Source organism: Rana temporaria, chromosome 1 (assembly GCF_905171775.1).
Source record: "Rana temporaria chromosome 1, aRanTem1.1, whole genome shotgun sequence".
NCBI lineage: Eukaryota > Metazoa > Chordata > Amphibia > Anura > Ranidae > Rana > Rana temporaria.
This window is the reverse complement of record NC_053489.1, coordinates 670,909,652-670,932,146: the sequence shown is the minus strand read 5'-3', so window position 1 is coordinate 670,932,146 and position 22,495 is coordinate 670,909,652. Positions and strand designations below refer to the sequence as shown.

Here is a 22,495-nt window from a genome sequence, read left to right as displayed (position 1 = left end):
GCGTGCGCGCCCCCGCTCACTCCTGACTCCCGCACGCGTGCACGGCGGTCGCGATCACCGCTGGGCACCCGCGATTGCTCGTTACATAGCGGGAATCGGGAGCTGTGTAATGTAATGGCACAGTGAGGCTTGAAAAAAGCCTGTTTCTGTCAGCGGTTGTTCCTGTCAGCGGTTGTTCTGGCTAACCCTCAGCTTCCAGAAAGACTAGTAGGAAGGGGGTAGTCTTATACGGCGAGTATATCCCAAAACCAAAAATTTTCCTGGAAAATTAGGGGGTCGTCTTATACACCGAGTCGTCTTATACGCCGGAAAATACGGTAGTTATCATTTTCAAATTTATTTATTTTTTTCAAATTTGCGAATTTACGAATTTTTATTTTTTACGTTCATAAACAGACAAATTTGAAAGCAAATTACAAAGCCTATAATTTAATAGTTAGTAATAGTTAAGTTATTATTTGTTAGTTATTATTTCAATTTAAAAAATAAATTGGATTTTTCAATTTTCTAATTTTCTAATTTTTTAATTTGTATTCCTTACATCATAAACAGCCACATTTAAAAGCAAATTCCAATACCTATAATTTAATAGTTAGTAATAGTCAAGTTATTATTAGTTAGTTATTATTTCAGATTTTCACATTTTTTGAATCTCGAATTTCAAATTTGAGAATTTATGAATTTGTATTCGTTACATTCATAAACAGTCAAATTTGAAAGCAAATTCCCATACCTATAATTTTATAGTTGGTGATAGTTAAGTTATTATTAGTTGGTTATCATTTCAAATTCTAATATATTTTTTTTTTTTTTTGGATTTTCAAATTTGCGAATTTACGAATTCGTATTTTGTTACGTTCATAATTTGTATTTGTTACGTTTATAAACAGCCAAATTTGAATGCAAATTCCAAGGTCTATAATTTAATAGTTAATAATAGTTAACTTACTATTAAATTATAGGTATTGGAATTTTCTTTAAAATTTGGCTGTTTATGAACGTAACGAATTATGAACGCAACGAATACAAATTTGAAAATGTGAAAATTGAAAAATCCGAAAAAAAATAAAAAATTGAAATAATAACTTAACTAAGTTATTATTAGTTAGTTATTATTTAAAAAAAAAAAATTCGGATTTTTAAATGTTCAAATTTGTATTTGTTGCGTTCATAATTTGTTACGTTCATAAACAGCCAAATTTGAAAGTAAATTCCAATACCTATAATTTATTAGTTAGCTATTATTAGTTACCATATTTATCTCGCTATAACGCGCCCCGGCGTATAGCGCGCACCCCCGAACTTCAAGTAAAATTCCTGAAAAAAAAAAATACTTACAGTTTGGATGCCCCTCGTCGGTGTCTTGCCCGTCGTCCATCGCGTCCTGCCCGTCGTCCATCGCGTCCATCGGCGGCCTCGTCCGGTCCGGTGTCCTTCTGCGGCCATCGTGGTGTCCTCTCCGCTCGATCCCCGCTTCCCGCACTGTGTTTGAACCACTGCGCCGACATATACCGAGCGCAGTACACTCGGGTATAGTCGGGCAGGTTCGGCTCCTCTCGAGTAAAGGACGTACAGGACGCACAGGACGTGACCGCGAGAGGAGCCGAGCCTGCCCGACTATACCCGAGTGTACTGCGCTCGGTATATGCCGGCGCAGTGGTTCAAACACAGCGCGGGAAGCGGGTATCGGCGTATATCGCGCACCCACGATTTTGCCCTGATTTTCAGGGAAAAAAAGTGCGCGGTATACACCGATAAATACGGTAGTTATTCTTTCCAATTTTCTTTCTTTTTTTCAGATTTTAGAATTTACGTATTGCGATCATAACGAATGACCCGAAAAACGAAAAAACAAACAAACAGACAATAAAAACAAATGAAATGAAAACAAACTTTTTTTTTTTAGTAGTGTACGTCTAATAGATTGGGGACAGTGGTAGAAGGGGAGGATCAAACAGCCTTTTTACACAATGTGCAGGATTAACCCCTTAGGTTCCACAGGGAGTATAACAAGCATGTATATACAGACTGATTTTACTGTTGTGGGTTTAGTAACGCTTTATGTGATCTGGCAGATCCAAAAGCACTGTACCTCTTCACTATTCACGCCAATTACGTCGGAATGTTTTCCCGGTAAAGTTTGTCTGCACTCCACGAAAGTGACTGATGGAGCCGATTTGCTGAATATCACTCATCAGTAAACACGAGTAGACAGGAGAAGCAATAATAAATCACACTGTTTATTTTACAATTTGAAGCTCCAAAACATAATATTGGCAGTGCAAGAAGAGTAAGAATATTTAAATTAATATTTTTTTCTTTAAGTATTTTACAGGCCTTTGTTTTACTTTTTTTACATACAGTATCTCACAAAAGTGAGTACACCCCTCACATTTTTGTAAAATATTTTATTATATCTCTTTATGTGACAACACTGAAGAAATTACACTTTGGACCCAATTTGGACATTTTCACTTAGGGGTGTACTCACTTTTGTTGCCAGCAGTTTAGACATTAACCACTTAAGGACCCCTTCACGCTGATATACGTCGGCAGATCGTCACGGCTGGGCACAATCACGTACCTGTACGCGTCTCTTTAAGGCCCAGCCGTGGGGTCCGAAGCTTCGTGACCGTGCCCACGGGACCCGATCGCCGCCGGTTTCCGGCGATCGGTCACTGGAGCTACAGAACGGGGAGAGCTGTGTGTAAACACACCTTCCCCGTTCTTCACTGTGGCAGTGTCAGTTATCTTCGACCGTGGGACCCGCGGACCCGATCTCGCCGCTGTCGCGCAATCGGTCACAGGAGCTGAAGAACGGGGAGAGGTGAGTGTAAACACACCTTCCCCGTTCTTTACAGTGTCAGTGTCATTGTTTGTCTGTTCCCTGATATAGGGAAAGACGATCAATGACGTCACACGTCCAGCCCCGCCCCCCCTACAGTTAGAAACACATATGAGGTCACACTTAACCCCTTCAGCGCCCCCTAGTGGTTAACTCCTAAACTGCAATTGTAATTTTCACAGTAATCAGTGTATTTTTATAGCACGGATCGCTGTGAAAATGACAATGGTCCCAAAAATTTGTCAAAAGTGTCCGTTGTGTCCGCCATAATGTCGCAGTCACGAAAAAAAATCGCTGATCGCCGTCATTACCTGCCAGCTCACGGCTGCCGGCGCTGCCTGTCTACACGTCCTGCTGTTTCTCCAGTGTTTGTTGTGTTTCTGCAACCCCTGTGACTTGGCCTGTGATAAACTGCTGGGAGGCGTGGGAGCAGGCGTTTCCATCTGCCAGAGCCCCGTCTGGGCTCCGCACCCCGCAGGTGGCTCGTTTTCATCAGCCCCACCTGCCCGCCCTTCATAATCTGGGCCAGAGCACTGACGCGCTATCCAGACCTGCCAGCTCACGGCTGTCGGCGCTGCCTGTCTACATGTCCTGCTGTTTCTCCAGTGTTTGTTGTGTTTCTGCAACCCCTGTGACTTGGCCTGTGATAAACTGCTGGGAGGCGTGGGAGCAGGCGTTTCCATCTGCCAGAGCCCCGTCTGGGCTCCGCCTAGGCTCCGCCCCCCGCAGGTGGCTAGTTTTCATCAGCCCCACCTGCCCGCCCTTCATAATCTGGGCCAGAGCACTGACGTGCAGCGGCGGCGCCGCGCCCTTGGCGCGCCGAAGGGCACGACAAAGGGAGCGGCGTCTGCGGGCGTCCGCGACTGGCGAGGGTGTAAAACGCTGCCAGACTGATCTTTCCAAGCAGAAGGGAACTGGAAACACAGCGCGTGTTCTGCGACCGGCGAGGGTGTACACCAAGCGGATGGTTCCCAAAACTGGAAAGAATCTAAGACATTACAGACAGTATTAAAATTGTAAGTGACACCCCGATACATTTATTTGACTCTCTAAAGTACTCTTTTTTTGCCCCTAGGATACAAATATCAGAAATGGACTTGTTACAGTTTTACAAAAATGGCTCAGTGGAGCCAGATGGATTAAAAGCTGCGTTTCTGAATTGCATTAACAAGGGACATCAACATACCGAGGGGGCCTATGGTCCCTGTCGAGGGCTTAGGCCCCATACACACGATAGAATCCATCTGCTGAAAAATCCCAGCGAATGGGTTTCAGCGGATAGATCCTATGGTGTGTACACTCCAGCGGATCTGTTTCCGCGGATATTTATCCCCTGGGATGGATTCCAGCAGATCGAATATTTGCTGACATGCTAAACAAATCTATCTGCTGGAATCCATCCCAACGGATGGATCCGCTGGTCTGTATAGACTCACCGGATCCATCCGTCCGAAGGGATCCCCCGCATGCGTCATAATGATTCGACGCATGCGTGGAATTCCTTATATGACAGCGTCGCGCACGTCGCCGCGTCATAATCGCGGCGACGGCGCGACACGTCATCGCCAGAGGATTTCAGCGCGGATTTCAATGCGATGGTAAGTACACTCCATCGCATGGATATCCGCTGAAATCCTCGAGAGGATTTATCCGCGGAAACGGTCCGCTGGACCATATTCGCGGATAAATCCTCTCGTGTGTATGGGGCCTAAGAACCTATTTAAAAAGCATACGGAAGGAAGCACGTTTGGAGGGGAAAGCTCAGTGTGGCCCTGACAAAGCCCACTATAAAGATTCAGCAGGGAGACTGGTGGGCAATAGTAAATGGGCCTTAATAAATGTTCGCTCCTTAGTGGTCCATGCAAACAATATTTTTGATGTAATTAAGAAACATGATTGCGATTTCCTATGTATAACTGAAACATGGCCGACGGAAGCAAGCACTCCTGCTTTATCTGCAGCAGTACCGTCGGGGTACAAGATACTTACTCAAAATAGGGTTAATGGGCGGGGAGGTGGGACTGCTATTATTTTTAAGGATGTTTTTACTATAAAAAAAAAGGAATGAGACTCAAGGAATGGGTTGTGAAATTCTATCCCTGCAATTAGAATGTGCAGTTAATATTTTTTATGATATACACATTATATATATTTCACCTGTCAGGAAGGCTTTGGCACTAGAGTTTTTCTGGACCTGGGCAGATAATGCCCTTTGTAAATCGGCCCCCACACTTTTGTTGGGTGATTTTAATGTGTGGTTAGACAAACCAGATTTAGCCGAAGCCTGTCTGTTCCGTCAAAGAGGAGATGAGCTGGACTTATCTATCCTGAAGACAGGAATCTACTCATATGCTGGGACACACTCTGGATGTAATACTTTCCAGGGATATAGATATATCCCTGCGGAATGTGGCCCCCTACCCTTGGTCTGATCATGCAATTTTATTGTTTGATATAGATCTTCCAGGTGGGGGCGATAATGAAGGAGTTCAGCATAAAGTTGCTACCTTCCGAAGTTTTAAAGACTTCCCCCAAGAGCTATTTAATCAACATTTAGCAACAGAATTAGCTAATAACTCAGAAGGTAAAACAAAAACTGATGAGTTTTTTCAGATGATGCATTATGGTATAGCAGCAGCCCTGGATATAGTAGCTCCAGTACAGTCCCGAAAAGCAAAAAGAGGTAGAAAACTGGGCTCAGCAGACTGGTTCTCTCCTGATCTGGCTGACTTAAGGAAAAAGGGACGAGCCCTGGAAAGAACGTGGCGGAAAAACCAGTCCAAACCTAACCTTATAAAATGGAGAATCTTCATGCGCGGTTATAAAGCGGCAATTGTACGTGTAAAAAGATCTTATATATCAGCTAGGATTGAGGCTGCAGGTAACAACCCTCAGGAGTTGTTTAGGATAGTGAGGAATTTCGCCAGTCCACAGGCAGCCCAGTTGGAGGTGAAGGCTTCTAAAAAGAAAGCCCAAGAGTTTGCAGACTTTTTTGTGAATAAAATAATTAAAATATATAAGGGCCTTGAAGGCCAGGTAAGTGCTGAACTGGAGATGACGAGGTCACCCCCGTCGGCGACAAGGGTACCAGAAATTCTGGTTTCAGAATTTGATTTTAGGACAGTTTCAGCCATAGAAATCTTGGATTTAGTTGGGAAATCTAAGGCTTCAGCTCCTCCTTCCGACCCGTGTCCAGGCCAGGTGTTTAAAGAAGCCTGTGTGATTTTAGCCCCAGTTTTAGCTGATCTTATCAATTGCTCTCTAGTGGACGGTACCATTCCTAGATTTTTTAAACAGGCAATTGTTACTCCTATCTTAAAAAAAGGTGGTACCGATCCCTCTGACCCGGAGAAGTCTAGGCCTATCACAGGGCTATCCTTTCCAGCCAAGATAATGGAGAAGGTTGTCTGTGGTCAGCTGCAGCTTTGCATGGAGGAGGGCAATCTGTTCGATAAGTGGCAGTCCGGTTTCCGGCCCAAACATGGGACGGAGACGGCGTTGCTGGATGTCATTGACCATCTACTGGTCGACGCGGACCGGGGGGCCCACTCAATCCTCATCCTCTTGGACCTGTCAGCCACGTTCGACACGGTAAATCACCGGATCCTGCTGACACGTCTTCAGGAGGTGGCAAGGGTGAGTGACCAGGCCTTGAAATGGTTTAAGTCGTTTTTAGAGGAGAGGGAGTATAGGGTGAAACTGGGGGACTTCTACTCGGAGCCTATTAAGGTGACTTGTGGGGTGCCTCAGGGGTCCCCGCTTTCCCCTCTTCGCTTTAACATCTATCTTCGCCCTCTACTGGCGGTGATCGCAAATTTGGGACTTAGATTTCAGTCCTATGCGGATGACACCCAGTTGTTCTCCAGAATCTCGACCAACGAGCCAGAGGCGGAGGCCAAGTTGGTTGCAGGTTTAGAGATCATAAAAAACTGGATGGCAGCTAATTACCTGCAGCTAAACCAGGCCAAAACCGAGGTTCTGAGATCAGGCAATATTCCTGGGGGACACTGGGTGTTATCATGGCCTGATGGGGCAGGGGTGTGCCCGCGGACGGCCGACACGGTGGGGACACTAGGGGTCCTAATTGATAGCGACTTGACGCTAATCCCCTATGTCGGTCAGGTTGTCAAGACCTGCCATTTTAAGATGCGGCTTCTTTACCGCATTTTGCCTTTTCTGTCAGACCTGGAAAGGATCTCGGTAGTGCGCGCTCTGGTCCTTCCACATCTGGACTATTGTAATGGTCTCCTGGCTGGACTGCCTCAAGTCCAAATTAGGAGACTTCAAAAAGTCCAGAATCAGGCGGTAAGGCTTGCATTAAATCTCAGAGGCCACTGCCCCACCGCGAGACATCAGGCTGCCCTGCATTGGCTGCCAGTTGGTCAGAGGGTGCGTTTTAAAATTCTAACATTTGTTTTTAAAGCGTTTCACGGGCTAGGACCCGCCTATCTATGTGAGAAATTGAATAGACATGTTACTGGCCGCTCCCTTAGATGGAGCTGCCAATTCCGTTTGGAACAGCCAAAGAGTCGGCTGAAAAAATGGGGGGGCAGGGCTTTTTCTGTCCTTGGCCCGAGAGAATGGAATCTACTTCCCCTAAGTCTTAGACAGAGTCCTGACCTACCTTGGTCTGATCATGCAATTTTATTGTTTGATATAGATCTTCCAGGTGGGGGCGATAATGAAGGAGTTCAGCATAAAGTTGCTACCTTCCGAAGTTTTAAAGACTTCCCCCAAGAGCTATTTAATCAACATTTAGCAACAGAATTAGCTAATAACTCAGAAGGTAAAACAAAAACTGATGAGTTTTTTCAGATGATGCATTATGGTATAGCAGCAGCCCTGGATATAGTAGCTCCAGTACAGTCCCGAAAAGCAAAAAAAGGTAGAAAACTGGGCTCAGCAGACTGGTTCTCTCCTGATCTGGCTGACTTAAGGAAAAAGGGACGAGCCCTGGAAAGAACGTGGCGGAAAAACCAGTCCAAACCTAACCTTATAAAATGGAGAATCTTCATGCGCGGTTATAAAGCGGCAATTGTACGTGTAAAAAGATCTAGCTAATTCTGTTGCTAAATGTTGATTAAATAGCTCTTGGGGGAAGTCTTTAAAACTTCGGAAGGTAGCAACTTTATGCTGAACTCCTTCATTATCGCCCCCACCTGGAAGATCTATATCAAACAATAAAATTGCATGATCAGACCAAGGTAGGTCAGGACTCTGTCTAAGACTTAGGGGAAGTAGATTCCATTCTCTCGGGCCAAGGACAGAAAAAGCCCTGCCCCCCCATACCCACATTCAGGAGGGATCTAAAAACCTATCTGTGGGCAGAGGCAGATTGATAGGATGAGTGAGGTTAGGGTCATTCTAGAGGGAAGCACTGCTAGATCTGTTTGTGTGGGGAATTGTGTGTTGTCTCTCCTTTGGTCTTATGTCATTTCTATGGTTTTTTGTACTGTTTTGGTTTTATGGTGTGATATTGTTGTTTTATGCGTTGATTTCAACAAGCAATATACAAGCAATAAGCAATAAACAGTAAAAAAATTATTAATAAAAATGCCATAAAACTACCCCCTATTTTGTAATCGCTATAACTTTTGCGCAAACCAATCAGTAAATGCTTATTGCAATTTTTTTACCAAAAATACGTAGAAGAATACGTATCGGCCTAAACTGAGGAAAAAAAATGTTTTTATATATTTTTTGGGAGATATTTATTATAGCAAAAAGTAAAAAATATAGAATTTTTTTCAAAATTGTCGCTCTATTTTTGTTTATAGCGCAAAAAAAAAAAAAACGCAGAGGTGATCAAATACCACCAAAAAAGAAAGCTCTATTTGTGGGGAAAAAAGGACGCCTATTTTGTTTGGGAGCCACGTCGCACAACCGCGCAATTATCAGTTTAAGCGACGCAGTGCCGAATCGCAAAAAGTGGCCTGATCTTTGACCACCCAAATGGTCCAGGGCTGAAGTGGTTAATTTTTCTTTCTTTTTTTTACAGAAACATCTAACAAAATTAATTCTAAAGCTAGAGTTGGGCTTTACCCTAAAATAGGCCATCTTCTTCTACAGAGAGCTGCATCAGAAACTGGAAAAGATTTGATATAAGATATCTGTACAACACTGACATCTGCTGGTGGATTCATAAAAAAACACTTCTGTGATGTTTAACTAGAATAAGTATCCATTGTTGACTTTCTCAAAAACCTAGTTGCCTGGCTATCGTGAAAATCCAGCAGCTCCTGTATTTCTGTCAGGGCAAATTTTGTGTTATCCATTGTCACAAATAAAAGTGCACACAAGTGCATGAAGGGTTAACAAGGCATTTTTAACCACTTCCATACCGGGCCTATTTTGGCACTTCTCTCTAACATGCAAAAATCATAATTTCTTTGCTCGAAAATTACTCAGAACCCCCAAACACTATACATGTTTTTTTAGAAGACACCCTAGGGAAAAAAATGGCGGTCATTGCAACTTTTTATCTTGCACGGTATTTGCGCAATCATTTTTCAAACGCCTTTTTTGGGGGAAAAACTGTTTCATGAATTAAAAGATAACAAAACAGTAAAGTTAGCCCAATTTTTTTGTATAATGTAAAAGATTAAGTTACGCCGAGTAAATAGATACCTAACATGTCACGCTTTAAAATTGCGCACACTCATGGAATGGCGCCAAACTTCAGTACTTAAAAATCTCCATAGGCATTGCTTATTTTTTTTTTTTTTACAGGTTACCAGTTTAGAGTTAGAGAGGAGGTCTAGTACTAAAATTGTTGCTGGCGCTCTAACGCACGCGGCGATACCTCACATGTGTGGTTTGAACGGTGTTTACATATGTGGGCGGGACTTACATGTGTGTTCTCTTCTGAACGTGAGCTACTGGGGATGGGGGCGTTTACAAAAATATATATATATTTTATTTTTTATTTTACTTAATTTATTTTATTTTTACACTTCCCTTGTAATAGGAATAGTGTATGACAGGTCCTCTTTATGGAGAGATGCAGGGTCAATAAGACCCCACATCTCTCCTCCAGGCTGGAAAGCATGAGATCATGGAAAAAATTCACAGATCTCATGCTTACGGCCGCGATTGCGGCTTTGTTTACATTCTGGTACCCGGGCGTGACGTCATAACATCGTGCCCAGGCATCCGACGATCATACAGATGACTGGTGACCATCTGGACACCAGTCATCTCAATGCCTCCCATCCGGCATCGGCAGATCGTTTCTCCGGGTCTCCGATGGCACGGGAGAGCCCGGAGAAGCACCGGATGGCGGCTGGAGGGGGGATGTCCCGTCCCGTCGCCTATAAGAACGATCAAGCGGTGGAACTGCCACTATGATCATTCTTCTGGTGCACAGAATCGCCGGCTGAAGAGATGGATATCTGAATGATGCCTGTAGCTGCCCCCATCATTCAGATATCCCCCACTGAACGTCCAGGACGTCATATGACGTCCTTGGGCAGGAAGTGGTTAAAGTCCAAGAAGTTTCCAAAACCCAAGGCTTTTCATTCATAGCAAAAGATTTGTGTTTTTTATTTATTTATTTGTTTATATTTTTAATAATTCTTTTAATTTGTTATTGTAGATGAAGAGTATACGTATTATAAATACATAATTTGTCATGTTTAAAATGTAGACAGCGGCGCATTCTTTTTGGCAAATATCTCCTAAACCGTAAGCCTTAATCTAGACTTACCTGTAGGTAAAAGTAGCCGGAGAGGATATACAACCACTTTAATAATGACAGTAAGATAGGCTGACTGTAGATCAATATGAATTGCTCACTCCAACAGGAGCTCATAGTTTTAGCTCCCTAAGGTTTTTCTCCGTAGTTGTACTGCAGCCAGACACATAATCACAGTCACTTCTTTTGGCTCAATGAATAGTCTAGGGCAGTGGTTCTCAACCTGGGGGTCAAATGGTGATTTGCCAGGGGTCACCAAATCCTGGGCTGTTCTTGAAACCCGCACCACCAGCCTTTTTGCGGCTGCCCAGCAGGGCTGTCTCTGGAGCCTGTGCCACCCACTCAGCCTCTTCGCAGCCACCCATTCAGTTCACGGCATGGCTGGGGGGCAGAGACTAGAGTGAGGAATGTGAAGTGGGAGGGGCTGGAGGAGCCCCTATCTCCTGATTTTGGGATAGGTGTCACTGCTGCAAGACACCACAATATCGGAGACACAGTTATTAACATGAGTAACGTGATCATAGTTGCCATTAAAAGTCCCCACTGCAGTTCTCAGATCAGCAGATGACTTTCATCAAGAGCACCCAAGTTGGCTGATCAGAACCCCCCCCCCCCCCCCGCACTGCCACTCATGCCATTCCCCCCACCCACCACGGAGTAAGAGAAGGACTAAAAATAGAGAATACATGGATTGGAGAGAAAAGAGGGGAAGGAACAAAGAAAAAGGGAGAGAAAGAATGAGAGAAAGAACAAGAAAGACGGCTAGAGAGAGGAATGAATGAATGAATGACTTGTATAGCGCTACTCATGCGAACTGAATCGCCTCTAGGCGCTTTTTCCAGCCCCAGAGTCTGCTTGGCTGGTGCGGTCATTTTACCCCGTAGGATCGTGACACGCTTGGGACACACAGTCATACACACAGATATACATATATATACTGGGCCAATTTGGACAAGATCCAATTTACCTACCAGCATGTCTTGGGATGAGGGGAAAAAAACAAGAAATTAGGATAGAGAGAGATAAAAGGGAAAGAAAGGAGAACAAAGAGAAAGAGGGGAACATCCTAAAATGTACCATAAGGGGTTATAATATTGTACGAGTGGAAGGGACTCGGGGAGAGCTAAATGTCCGCGGGTTAGGGGGCGCAAATTACTTGCCTTGGGTGCTGAAAATAATGTTAGGGGTCCCTACAACCCTTGAAATTCTATCAAGGGGTCACGGCACTAAAAGGTTGAGAACCACTGGTCTAGGGGTATGCTCTTCTGATCAGGAGCGGTTCGTCCATAGAGGGCGCCGGAGCGCCGCCCCTTCTGGCTCTCGCACAGCCACTAAAATATATAGATTCATGCATTGTATGAATCTATATATTTTCGCCGCTGCCGCCCACTATTCAGCTGGCCGGATGTTGAGCGCCAGCCAGCTGAATAACGGCAGCTGGTTGGCTGTGCGGAAGTGCCTATCAGAGCCAGTGGCTCTGATAGGCTTTCCGAGTACAGCCGTGAGGCTGTAGTCGGCTTCCTGAATGCTTATTCTCGGGATAAGACTGACAGGCGTCTCAGCCAATCAGGTAATCTGATTCTGGTAATCGGTAACCTGATTGGCTGAAGCGTCATCGAGGGCGGGACGAGGGACTGGACAAGGGACATTGAGGGATGGTAGAAGCACGGCTGACACCAGAAAGGTAAGTTCCGGGGGGGGGGGGGCATTTTACTGGGCACAGTGGCGACAATTGCGGGGCACAGTAGCGACAATTGTGGGGCACAGTGGTGACAATTGATGGGCACAGTGGTGACAATTGATGGCATGGCATAGTGGTGGCAATTGATGGCAAAGTGGTGACAATTGATGGGCACAGTGGTGACAATTGATGGGCACAGTGGTGACAATTGATGGCAAAGTGGTGACATTTGATGACATGGCACAGTGGTTGCGTTTGATGGCATGGCACAGTGGCTGCATTTGATGGGCACAGTGGGGCTGCAATTGTTTTTTTGTTTTGTTTTTTAGTTTGCGCCCCACCCAAAAATTTTGAGCACCAACCGCCACTGCTATTGATCCTTTATTGCCAAACTTGAACTTGGTCAGGAGTGGGATAACTGTGGAATACTTTAGTAGCAATGTGAGAGCAATAATCTTCCTTCTGTTATAGTGAACAGAGTCCTTCAACAAATAATTAGTGAACTGTGCTCTGCCAGAACACCAGGCACAATGTTCCCTTTGAGCAATACTGAGTTTAGCACCCAGTCTGCTGCACGCAGTCTCTAGGATCACTCACTCCGGTCCATACTCGCTAATGTCCTTTGGATGCCTCCTTCCAAATATCTTTCATACACTTTTACAGTGATACCAGAACAGATCCCTAGACGAAAGTCCCTCAGTCAGCTCCATCAACTGTTGGCCCCTCCAGCTAGCTTAGTTGGGACCTAAATACACAGCAGACACACGGCAAGCCTGTACGGAAGGACATTCCCCTTCCAGGCTTGGATCTCCTCCTGTAGGACAAGAACCTCCCTGATTCCAGTCTCAAGAGTATTTATGTTCCTTCCTAGCCACCATCTGGGCACGTCTCTAGAGGGTATGGCCAGGGCTGCATAAATATTTAGCTGCTAATTTAACTCTCCCGGTCCACTCTTTTCCAGAACCTTTTCAGATAGACAGGGGGAAGCAGTGAAGCACAGCCAGTGAAACACAGAACAGACCAAAACACTCACATGCAGCTCAACTAATTATAGTAAGCCCGTAACTAGATTTACCTAACCTAGCACCTATCTAGGAGGGTGCTACAAATGCAGTGTCACTAAAGTTGTTCAATAGATTTTTTTAAGGCCTTATTCACATGTGCATACTGATCTGTACATTCATGACAAGGTCCATCTTCACCCACTTACAGTCCCCTGTACAGCAGAGCTCAGGTTGCAGGAAGGAGAAGCACCACAAGGAACCAATCTGGTTATTTGGAGTGCAAGGAGTATGCTAATAGGAGGAAAAAGCAAAGTGACAGAGACATGTCAGTCTCTGGGGAGAGTCATACACCCTGTGTAAGCTCTAACTGGAGCCACCTAGGCTCACATATCAGTTTCTTAATTTTTTCCAAACAGTTGAGGAGTGAAGAAAGGATATTTGGAGCTGGCATTAAAGGGACCCTGTTGCTTTTCCCTTTTTGAGCTAAGCACAGGTTCACTTAAAAGAGTACCCAGCATCAGGTCTACGTTTCCTTCCACATGCACCAGTGGCGGTGCATCCATAAGGGGCGCACGGGCGCCGCCCCCTCTCTCCTACCACCTGTCTATCACCATAGATAGTTTCATGCATTGCATGAATCTATCTATGGTTGCCGCTGCCACCCCCTATTTAGGTGCCTGGCCCCTTTTCAGGCGCCGGGCACCTGAATTACAGTGGCGGGGTATTTTTTTAGGTTCTAATAGCTGTCTAAAAAGGTGAACAGCGGGCACCATGCTGGGCGCTCGCAGTTCACTCAGCGCTGTGTTCGGAAAGCAAATGAATATTCGATTTCCTAACACTGAACCGCCTCTCAGCCACTCAGGTGCTCGGGTCTGTTACCTGTCACCTGATTGGCTGAAATGACAGGTGCTGTGATTGGAAGCCTATCAGGCGTCCAATCATAGCAGAGGATGGGAAGAGAGGAGAAGACATCGAGGAGCGTGGCGGACATCGCCGCCGCAACCTGCTGCCCCATGAGACAGGTAAGTGCCGGGTGGGTGGAGGGCACACTGGCAGAATTTGGGCACAGTAGCGGCAATTGATGGGCACATTGGCAGCAAATGATGGGCACACTGGCAGCAATTGATGGGCACAGTAAGGGCAATTGATGAGCACACTGGCAGTAAATGATGGGCACAGTAGCGGCAATTGGACACACTGGCAGAAATTGATGGGCACAGTAGCGGCAATTGATGGGCACAGTGGCGGCAATTGATGGGCACATTGGCGGCAATTGATGGGTACGGTAGCTGCGTTTGATAGGCACAGTGGCTACGTTTGATGGGCACAGTGGCTGCAATTGATGTTTTTTTTTTTTCGTTTGTTTGCGCCCCCAAAAAATTTGAAGCACCAGCAGACACTGACATGCACACTGGGTAATGTTAGATGTAACACATTTCAGGTATTTATTACCTTTCACAGAGATCACAGAACTCCCCCTGATAATGCCTTTGTCTACTTTTCTTTAGAAGGATGGAACAATCTATGTTCAGGCATCTTCCAGGGTCACTATCCCCTTCCAAAGCTGAGATGGATGGCACAATCATGTAAATCCTAGTGCCTGTGCAGTTCTTGATGGTGTTTACAAGTTAGTTTGGAGTTTACCAGATGTGATGTCATGATGTCGTTTTCGGCCTCCGACGGTCATAGAGATGGCCGGGTGACCATCTGGTTCCCGACCATCTGACAGATGACTGTAGCTGCAGGCATCATTCAGATATCTCCACTCAAAGTCCAGGACATAATATGACGTTCTACAGGCAGTAAGTGGCTAATGATAAAAAGGTGGAATTGTCTTTAATAAAAAAAACTGATGGCATTGCCGTATTACGTGTTTAATGCAGGTATTAAAGTTACATAGTTACATAGTAGGTGAGGTTGAAAAAAGACACAGGTCCATCAAGTCCAACATATGTGTGTGATTACAGGCATACCCCACTTTTACGTACACAACGGGACCAGAGCATTGATGTAAAATGAAAATGTACTTAAAGTGAAGCAATGCCTTTTTTCACTTCTAGGCTGTAGTGGGGGTGCCAGGGGCTTTAGTGGGGGCATCAGGGGAACACTCACATGTAAATAAGCTCATCTGATGCAAGGGGGGCCGCTCCAATCCATCCCCCGGACATCGCGCTGTGCACAAAGGACATTGCTATTGAGAGGCTGGATGGCATTCTGTGGCTGACAGGGAAGCCTGAGGGGATGTGATGTCACTGGAGGTGGGGAGGCAGCCAGGATACAGAAAGAGCACACTGGAACTGAGCAGGCTAAGTGCTCAGAACTTCAGTTCCGTCTAATGCGGGTGCACGGCGCGGGAATATTTGTACTTGTGAGGCACTTTACGTACACTCGCGGGCATGTCCGTACTCGCGAGTGTACGTAAAGTGAGTGTCCGTAAAGCGGGGTATGCCTGTATATGTCAGTATTGCTATGTATATCCCTGTATGTTGTGGCCGTTTGGGTGCTTATCTAATAGTTTCTTGAAACTATCGATGCCCCCGCTGAGACCACCACCTGTGGAAGGGAATTCCACATCCTTGCCGCTCTTACAGTAAAGAACCTTCTACCGTAGTTTAAGGTTAAACTTATTTTCTTCTAATTTTAATGAGTGGCCACTTGTCTTTTTAAACTCCTTTCCGCGAAAAAGTTTTATCCCTATTGTGTGGTCACCAATACGGTATTTGTAGATTGAAATCATATCCCCTCACAAGCGTCTCTTCTCCAGATTGAATAAGTTCAGTGCTCGCAACCTTTCCTCATAACTAATGTCCTCCAGACCCTTTATTAACTTTGTTGCTCTTCTTTGTACTCTCTCCATTTCCAGTACATCCTTCCTGAGGACTGGTGCCCAGAACCGGACGGCATACTTCAGGCGCGGCCAGGCCAGAGTCTTGTAGAGCGGGAGAATTATCGTTTTATCTCTGGAGTTAATCCCCTTTTTAATGAATGACAATATTCTGTTTGCTTTGTTAGCAGAAGCTTGGCATTGCAAGCCATTGCTGGGTCTATCATCTACTAGGACCCCCAGGTCCTTTTCCATCCTAGATTCCCCCCAGAGGTTCTCCCGCCAGTGTATAAATTGCATTCATATTTTTGCCACCCAAATGCATTATTTTTCATTTTTCTACATTAAACTTCATTTGCCATGTAGTTGCCCACCCCATTCATTTGTTCAGATCTTTTTGCAAGGTTTCCACATCCTGCTTAGCTTAGTATCGTCCACAAATCCTGAGATTGCACTGCTTACCCCATCCTCCAGGTTGTTTATGAACAAATTAAATAGGATTGGCCCCAGCACAGAACCCTGGGGGACCCCACTACCCACCCCTGACCATTCTGAGTACTCCCAATTTATCACCACCCTTTGAACTCGCCCTTGTAGCCAGTTTTCAATCCATGTACCAATCCATTTCACCCTATGTTCCATGCCGACGGACCTTATTTTGTGTAGCAAACGTTTATGGGGAACTGTGTCAAATACTTTTTACAAAATCCAGATACACCATGTCTACGGGCCTCTCCTTTATCTAGATGGCAACTCACCTCCTCATAGAAGGTTAATAGATTGGTTTGGCAAGAAAGATTCTTCATGAATCCATGCTGATTACTGCTAATGATTCCGTTCTCATTACTAAAATCTTGTAAATAGTCCCTCATCATCTCCTCCAAGAGCTTACATACTATTGATGTTTGGCTAACTGGTCTGTAATTCCCAGAGGTAATGAAAGATCTACTTGGTTTTCATGGTCTTCCCTTCACATGCTCCTAAACGCTACGTTTTGTTTTTTGCATAGTATGTAAAATGTTTAGCATTACAGAAAAAAAGGAATTTTGAAGAAAAAAAAAAGCAGTATAGATTTTGCTTCATGTTTCTTTATTGTCACTGTTTTTTGTTTCAGCAAATGTCTAGATGCGGTTTTATTTTACTGGAAGTAGTGCACTCGTCTGAAAGACCCAATTCTGGGGCTTATGGCTCCCCAGTCGCTGTATCTCCTGTACTCTCCAGGTCTCAGGTAATACTGACGTCCTCTGTAGTTGGGCTCCTCATAGAACATCCAGTAGCCATCATGAACATGAATGGAGTGGATGTCATTGAAGCGGAATTTCTCAAGGACATGAGGGCAATCCTCAGTGAACTCCATCATCTGACCTCTGAAGTCTTCTCTCTCGTAGATCCTGATTCTGAAGGAACCTTCATGCTGTAAAACAAAAATAGGGCCAGAATTTACTTCGGGAAAATCTTTGAAAAATGTACCAAGAATCCTTTAACCACTTAAGGACCGCCTCCTGCACATATACGTCGGCAGAATGGCATGGCTGGGCACAGGCACGTACCTGTACGTTGCCTTTAAGAGCCCAGACGTGGGTCACGCCGTGACCCGGTCCGAAGCTCCGTGACCGTGGGTCCCGCCGACCCGATCGCCGCCAGTGTCCCGCCTGGCCAGATAGGCTGCATGCTCAGATAAAGGGCCTGGTATGGATTTTTAGGGAAAACCCACACATTTTTTTTGTGTGATGTACCCTCTCAAAATCCATACCAGACTACTATGTATAATATGCATTTCAGAGTGCAATTTTTCCAGAGTGCATTGAGGAATCTCCTTCTTGACTGTTGTGTCAGCCACAGGCAGTGCCTGTCATAATATCTAAACAGTGGCTGCATCTCATAGGATGTAGCCACTGTTCAACTGACAATTTACCACCTGGATCCTTTCAATCAAAGGATGCCTGGCAACAGTTTCACCCATGTAGCAAAATGTTGCCAGTTCCTGTGTACCCAAGATAAAAGTCAATTAGCCTTTTAAAGCAGAGCTCCACCAAAAAGGGTAAGCTCCACTTGTCTGCCTCCTTTCCCACCTCTGCTGACACATTTGGCACCTTTTGGGTGGAGGGGGTAGCGAGTACCTGGTTTTGACAAGTACCAGCTCCCGCTTTGCCACAACAAAGTGAGCCAGAAGTTTTCACCCCCCTTCTTCTCCCCACAGTCGGACCATTCACAAAGTGCAATGCAATTTGCTGCAAGGCTTCACTGCCGGTTTCCCATAGCCAAGATGGCGGCGCCAGCACCCAAGAGCCGATTAAAAGATCGGCTTGGGTGAGGACACCACTGAAGGCATGGACAGGTAAGTGCCCTAACATTAAAAAGTCAGCAGCTACAGTAGTTGCAGCTGCTGCCTTTTTTTTGTTTTTTGGTGGGGGGAGGGGACTCCTCTTTACGTTTCAGTTTTTAAATACTGCATACTAGTAGATTGACCCTATTGTGTAAGAATGTTGTAGAGATTTTGGAACCTAAGCTTGCACAATGGTTATCTTGCTGCCATTACAAATACAGCTGTAGCTAAAGGAGTCCTCCTGTATGTTCTTACCTGGGGGCTCAGACGGCAAGACCTAATGGAGTCATTGTAGCCCATCCATTGCTGGAAGTCAGGATAGTCCCCTCTATGGAGGAAGTACTGGTGTCCTCTGTAGTTGGGGAGTTCATACAGGATCCAGTTCCCACTATCCACACGGATGGAGTTGCAGCGTCTGAAGAATGAGGACAGGTCGGCACATTCAGAGTGGCACTCGTAAGAGCGACCCTGGAAGTTCCTGTCCTCGAAGAAGATGATCTATTAAAAATAAAAATAATAATAATATACATTTTGGGCCAGATTCACGTAGCTCGGCGCATCTTTCTACCGGCGTAGCGCATCTCATATGCACTACGCCGACGGAACTCTGAGAGGCAAGCTGAGTATTCACAAAGCACTCGCTCCCTACGTTGCGCCAGCGTAACGTAAATTGGCCGGCGTAAGCCCGCCTAATTCAAAGTAGGAAGTTAGAGGGCGTGATACATTTAAATTAACCGTGACCCCATGCAAATGAAGGGCCGAACGAACTGCGCATGCGCACGCATGCACAGAATCACGTCGCATATACTCCCTAAGATACGACGGCTCAATGCCTATGACGTGAACGTAACCTACGCCCAGCCCTATTCACGTAGTCCTACGTAAACGACGTAAAATACGACGGCTGTTCCGTCGTCCATACCTTTGCATGGGATGCGCCTCCTTTTGCATGGGAATGCGCCTCCTATAGGTGGAATAACTTTACGCCGGACGTACGCTTTACGTAAACGGCGTATACTACTGCGACGGGCGCAAGTACGTTTGTGAATCGGCGTATCTTGGTCATTTGCATATTCAACGCGTAAATCAATGGAAGCGCCCCTTGCGGCCAGCGTAAATATGCGCCCAGGCTCCGACGGCGTAGGAAACTTACGTCGGTCGGATGAAGCCAAAATTCAGGCTTATCTGACTTGCAGAATCAGGCACATAGATACGATGGCGCATCCGTGCACTTACGCGGCGTATCAGTAGATACGTCGGCGTAAGTGCTTTAAGAATCCGGGCCTCTATATATATATATATATATATATATATATATATATATATATATATATATATCTTTTAGAAATTAAGAAACAGTAATATATAGATAGATCTATATTTTACGGTTTCTTAATCTCTGAGAATGCAGTTCTCGTCTTTACTATCATGGGAATGCAGGAGGTTTAAATAAGTAGTAATACAAAATTGCAAAAATATATAAAATAAAAAAAAAACAATTCTAAAGCCTTGTAGGAAACCCTCAAAGTTATGGATTGACTAAGCTCACACCTTTGCCAAGTGCTCAATGACACATTAATTTGTCAACTGAAAATGTATGAAATTATCCTATTTTTTACATCCATCTCCTCTCTCCCCTTGTCACAATTCCCCCTGTTGCTATTACCAACTGACATTTTTGGAATTTGCCTTATTTTTTTTTAAAACAGCAAGAGTGGCTGTCAAAATAAATTCAAAATTCACTCCTGGGTAAACTACATTTGCAGATAGTCTGCAAGTGTTATTGAGTAAATACTATGTAACAATGTATAATGTCACTGTAAAATGACATTTGTAGATGGTCTGTAAGTGTAATTTCATAAATACAATGGGCCAGATCCACAGAATAATTACGCCGGCGTATCTAGTGATACGCCGCGTAATTTCAAAGTTCCCGCGTCGTATCTTTGTTTTGTATCTACAAAACAAGATACGACTGCATCTGGGCTCGATCCGACTGGCGTACGTCTTAGTACGCAGTCGGATCGTAGGTGCATTTTTCCGCCGGCCGCTAGGTGGCGTTTCCGTCGAAATCCGAGTATGCAAATTAGCTAGATACGGCGATCCACTAACGTACGTCCGGCCGGCGCATTTTTTTACATCGTTTGCGTTCGGCTTTTTCCAGCGTATAGTTACCCCTGCTATATGGTGGCGTTCTCAATGTTAAGTATGGCCGTCGTTCCCGCTTCAAATTTAGAATTTTTACGTCGTTTGCATAAGTCGTTCGCGAATAGGGATTTGCGTAGAATGACGTCACCGTCGTAAACATTGGCTTGTTCCGGTTTAGTTTCGAGCATGCACACTGGGATACCCCCACGGACGGCGCATGCGCAGTTGAAAAAAAACGTCATTTACGTCGGGTCAAGACGTATTTACATAAAACACGCCCCCATCACATCCATTTGAATTGCGCGCCCTTACGCCGCCAAAGATACACTACGCCGTCGTAACTTACGGCGCGCTTTCTTTGAGGATACACAAAAAAAATAAGTTACGGCGGCGTAGTGTATCTTAGATACGCTACGCCCGACGCAAATATGCGCCGCTGTACGTGGATCTGGCCCATAATGTTAGTGTAATTTTACCCAGGGCAAATTATAGAATAAAATATATTTTTTAAAATTACAACAATTAAAATAATCGGATATAAAAGTTCTTATGCATGAATAGGATCTTCCATCATAAAAGGGGGATATTAAGAGGGGTCCTAGACTCTAGGACCCCTCTTAATATCCCCCTTTTATGATGGAAGATCCTATTCATGCATAAGAACTTTTATATCCGATTATTTTAATCGCCATGCAACGCTGTTGATTTTTCAACAAGCGCATACTGCATTTTGCCCACTGGAGGGCGCCTAAACTTCTCCCTGCAGTACAGCTGGTTTACTGAGACAGCGTCTCAGACGTGGGACGCTTGCATGTTCACCCAGGGAGAGCGTCCTTTCTGATAGGCTGATCCACCCTGTGTCTCCAGCAGTCACATTTATCGGGTCTGTGAAGCTTCCAGACCCGCATAGGAGAGAGCCTAGGATCCCGGACATTGTTACATCAGCCAGGAGAAGGACATTCGATCAATGTTTACATCTGGCTGGGTAATGTACTGTGCTCACCATTTGCACTAATGATGTCTTGCTAGACAGCCCACAAACTAAAACCGCAAGCTTTAACCATTTGAAGTCTGAAGAGGATGCTGGTCTGATGCAGACATTTGGAAAGTTTTTTTTATACTTTTTTTATTATATTGTGTACATTGTGGAAACTTTCCCTTTTTTAACCATATAAAGGACTGGATCTTCCGAAAATTAAAGTGTTAATGTATGTTTTTTTCTTCACAAACATTAAGTGGATTTATAATTGGTGAACTTTCAGGAGCGCAGAGTTTTCCTTTTTGGTGTATTTGTGTATTTGTGGTACTTCAGGGTATCCGGATCTCTGCAGCACGGACTGTTCTCAGCCCATACGAGGGTTTCAAGTATTTCATGGGATATTAGTTATTTCCCATTGAGCGCCAGTGATTTTTTTGTATCAATACTACTACTTGGTGCCTACTTGGCACTTTCACCCCCTTCCTGCCCAGGACCATTTTCAGCTTTCAGTGCTGTCCCACTTTGAATGACAATTGCGCGGTCATGCAACACTTGTACCCATATGACATTTTTATCATTGTTTTTCACACAAATAGAGCTTTCTTTTGGTGGTATTTAATCACCACTGGGGTTTTTTATTTTTTGCTAAACAAATGAAAAAATCACAGAACATTTTGAAAAAAATTTAGTTTTTCATAGTTTGTTATAAAATTTTGCAAACGGGTAACCTTTCTCCTTCACTGATGGACACTGATGAGGTGGCACTGGTTGTCACTGATGAGGCAGCACTAATGGGCACATTTAGGTGACACTGATAGGTGACACTAATGGGCACTGAAGGGCGCTGATAGGCAGCACTGATGAGCAGCACTGGTAGATTAGGAGGCAGTGATAGGCAGCACTGCTGATCACTGATTGGCAGCACTGCTAGGTGACACTGATGAGGAGGCACTGATAGGCAGCACTGATGAGCATTGATTGGCAGCACTGGTGGG

The 22,495-nt window shown here is 44.8% G+C and overlaps 1 protein-coding gene across 2 annotated transcripts in view; it reads right to left on the bottom strand.

Moving 5' to 3' along the window:
- Positions 1-17,119: 17,119 nt before the first annotated feature.
- LOC120924624 (gamma-crystallin-3-like) overlaps positions 17,120-22,495 on the bottom strand; it is a 59,087-nt gene continuing 53,711 nt past the window's right edge. For both annotated transcript variants that reach the window (XM_040335620.1, XM_040335621.1), the window contains 2 exons: positions 18,629-18,871; positions 17,120-17,461 (listed from right to left, as the gene is read on the bottom strand). In XM_040335620.1, coding sequence (XP_040191554.1) covers positions 17,186-17,461; positions 18,629-18,871 — 519 coding nt within the window. In that variant the 3' untranslated portion in view covers positions 17,120-17,185. The remainder of the gene's footprint in view (positions 17,462-18,628; positions 18,872-22,495) is intronic.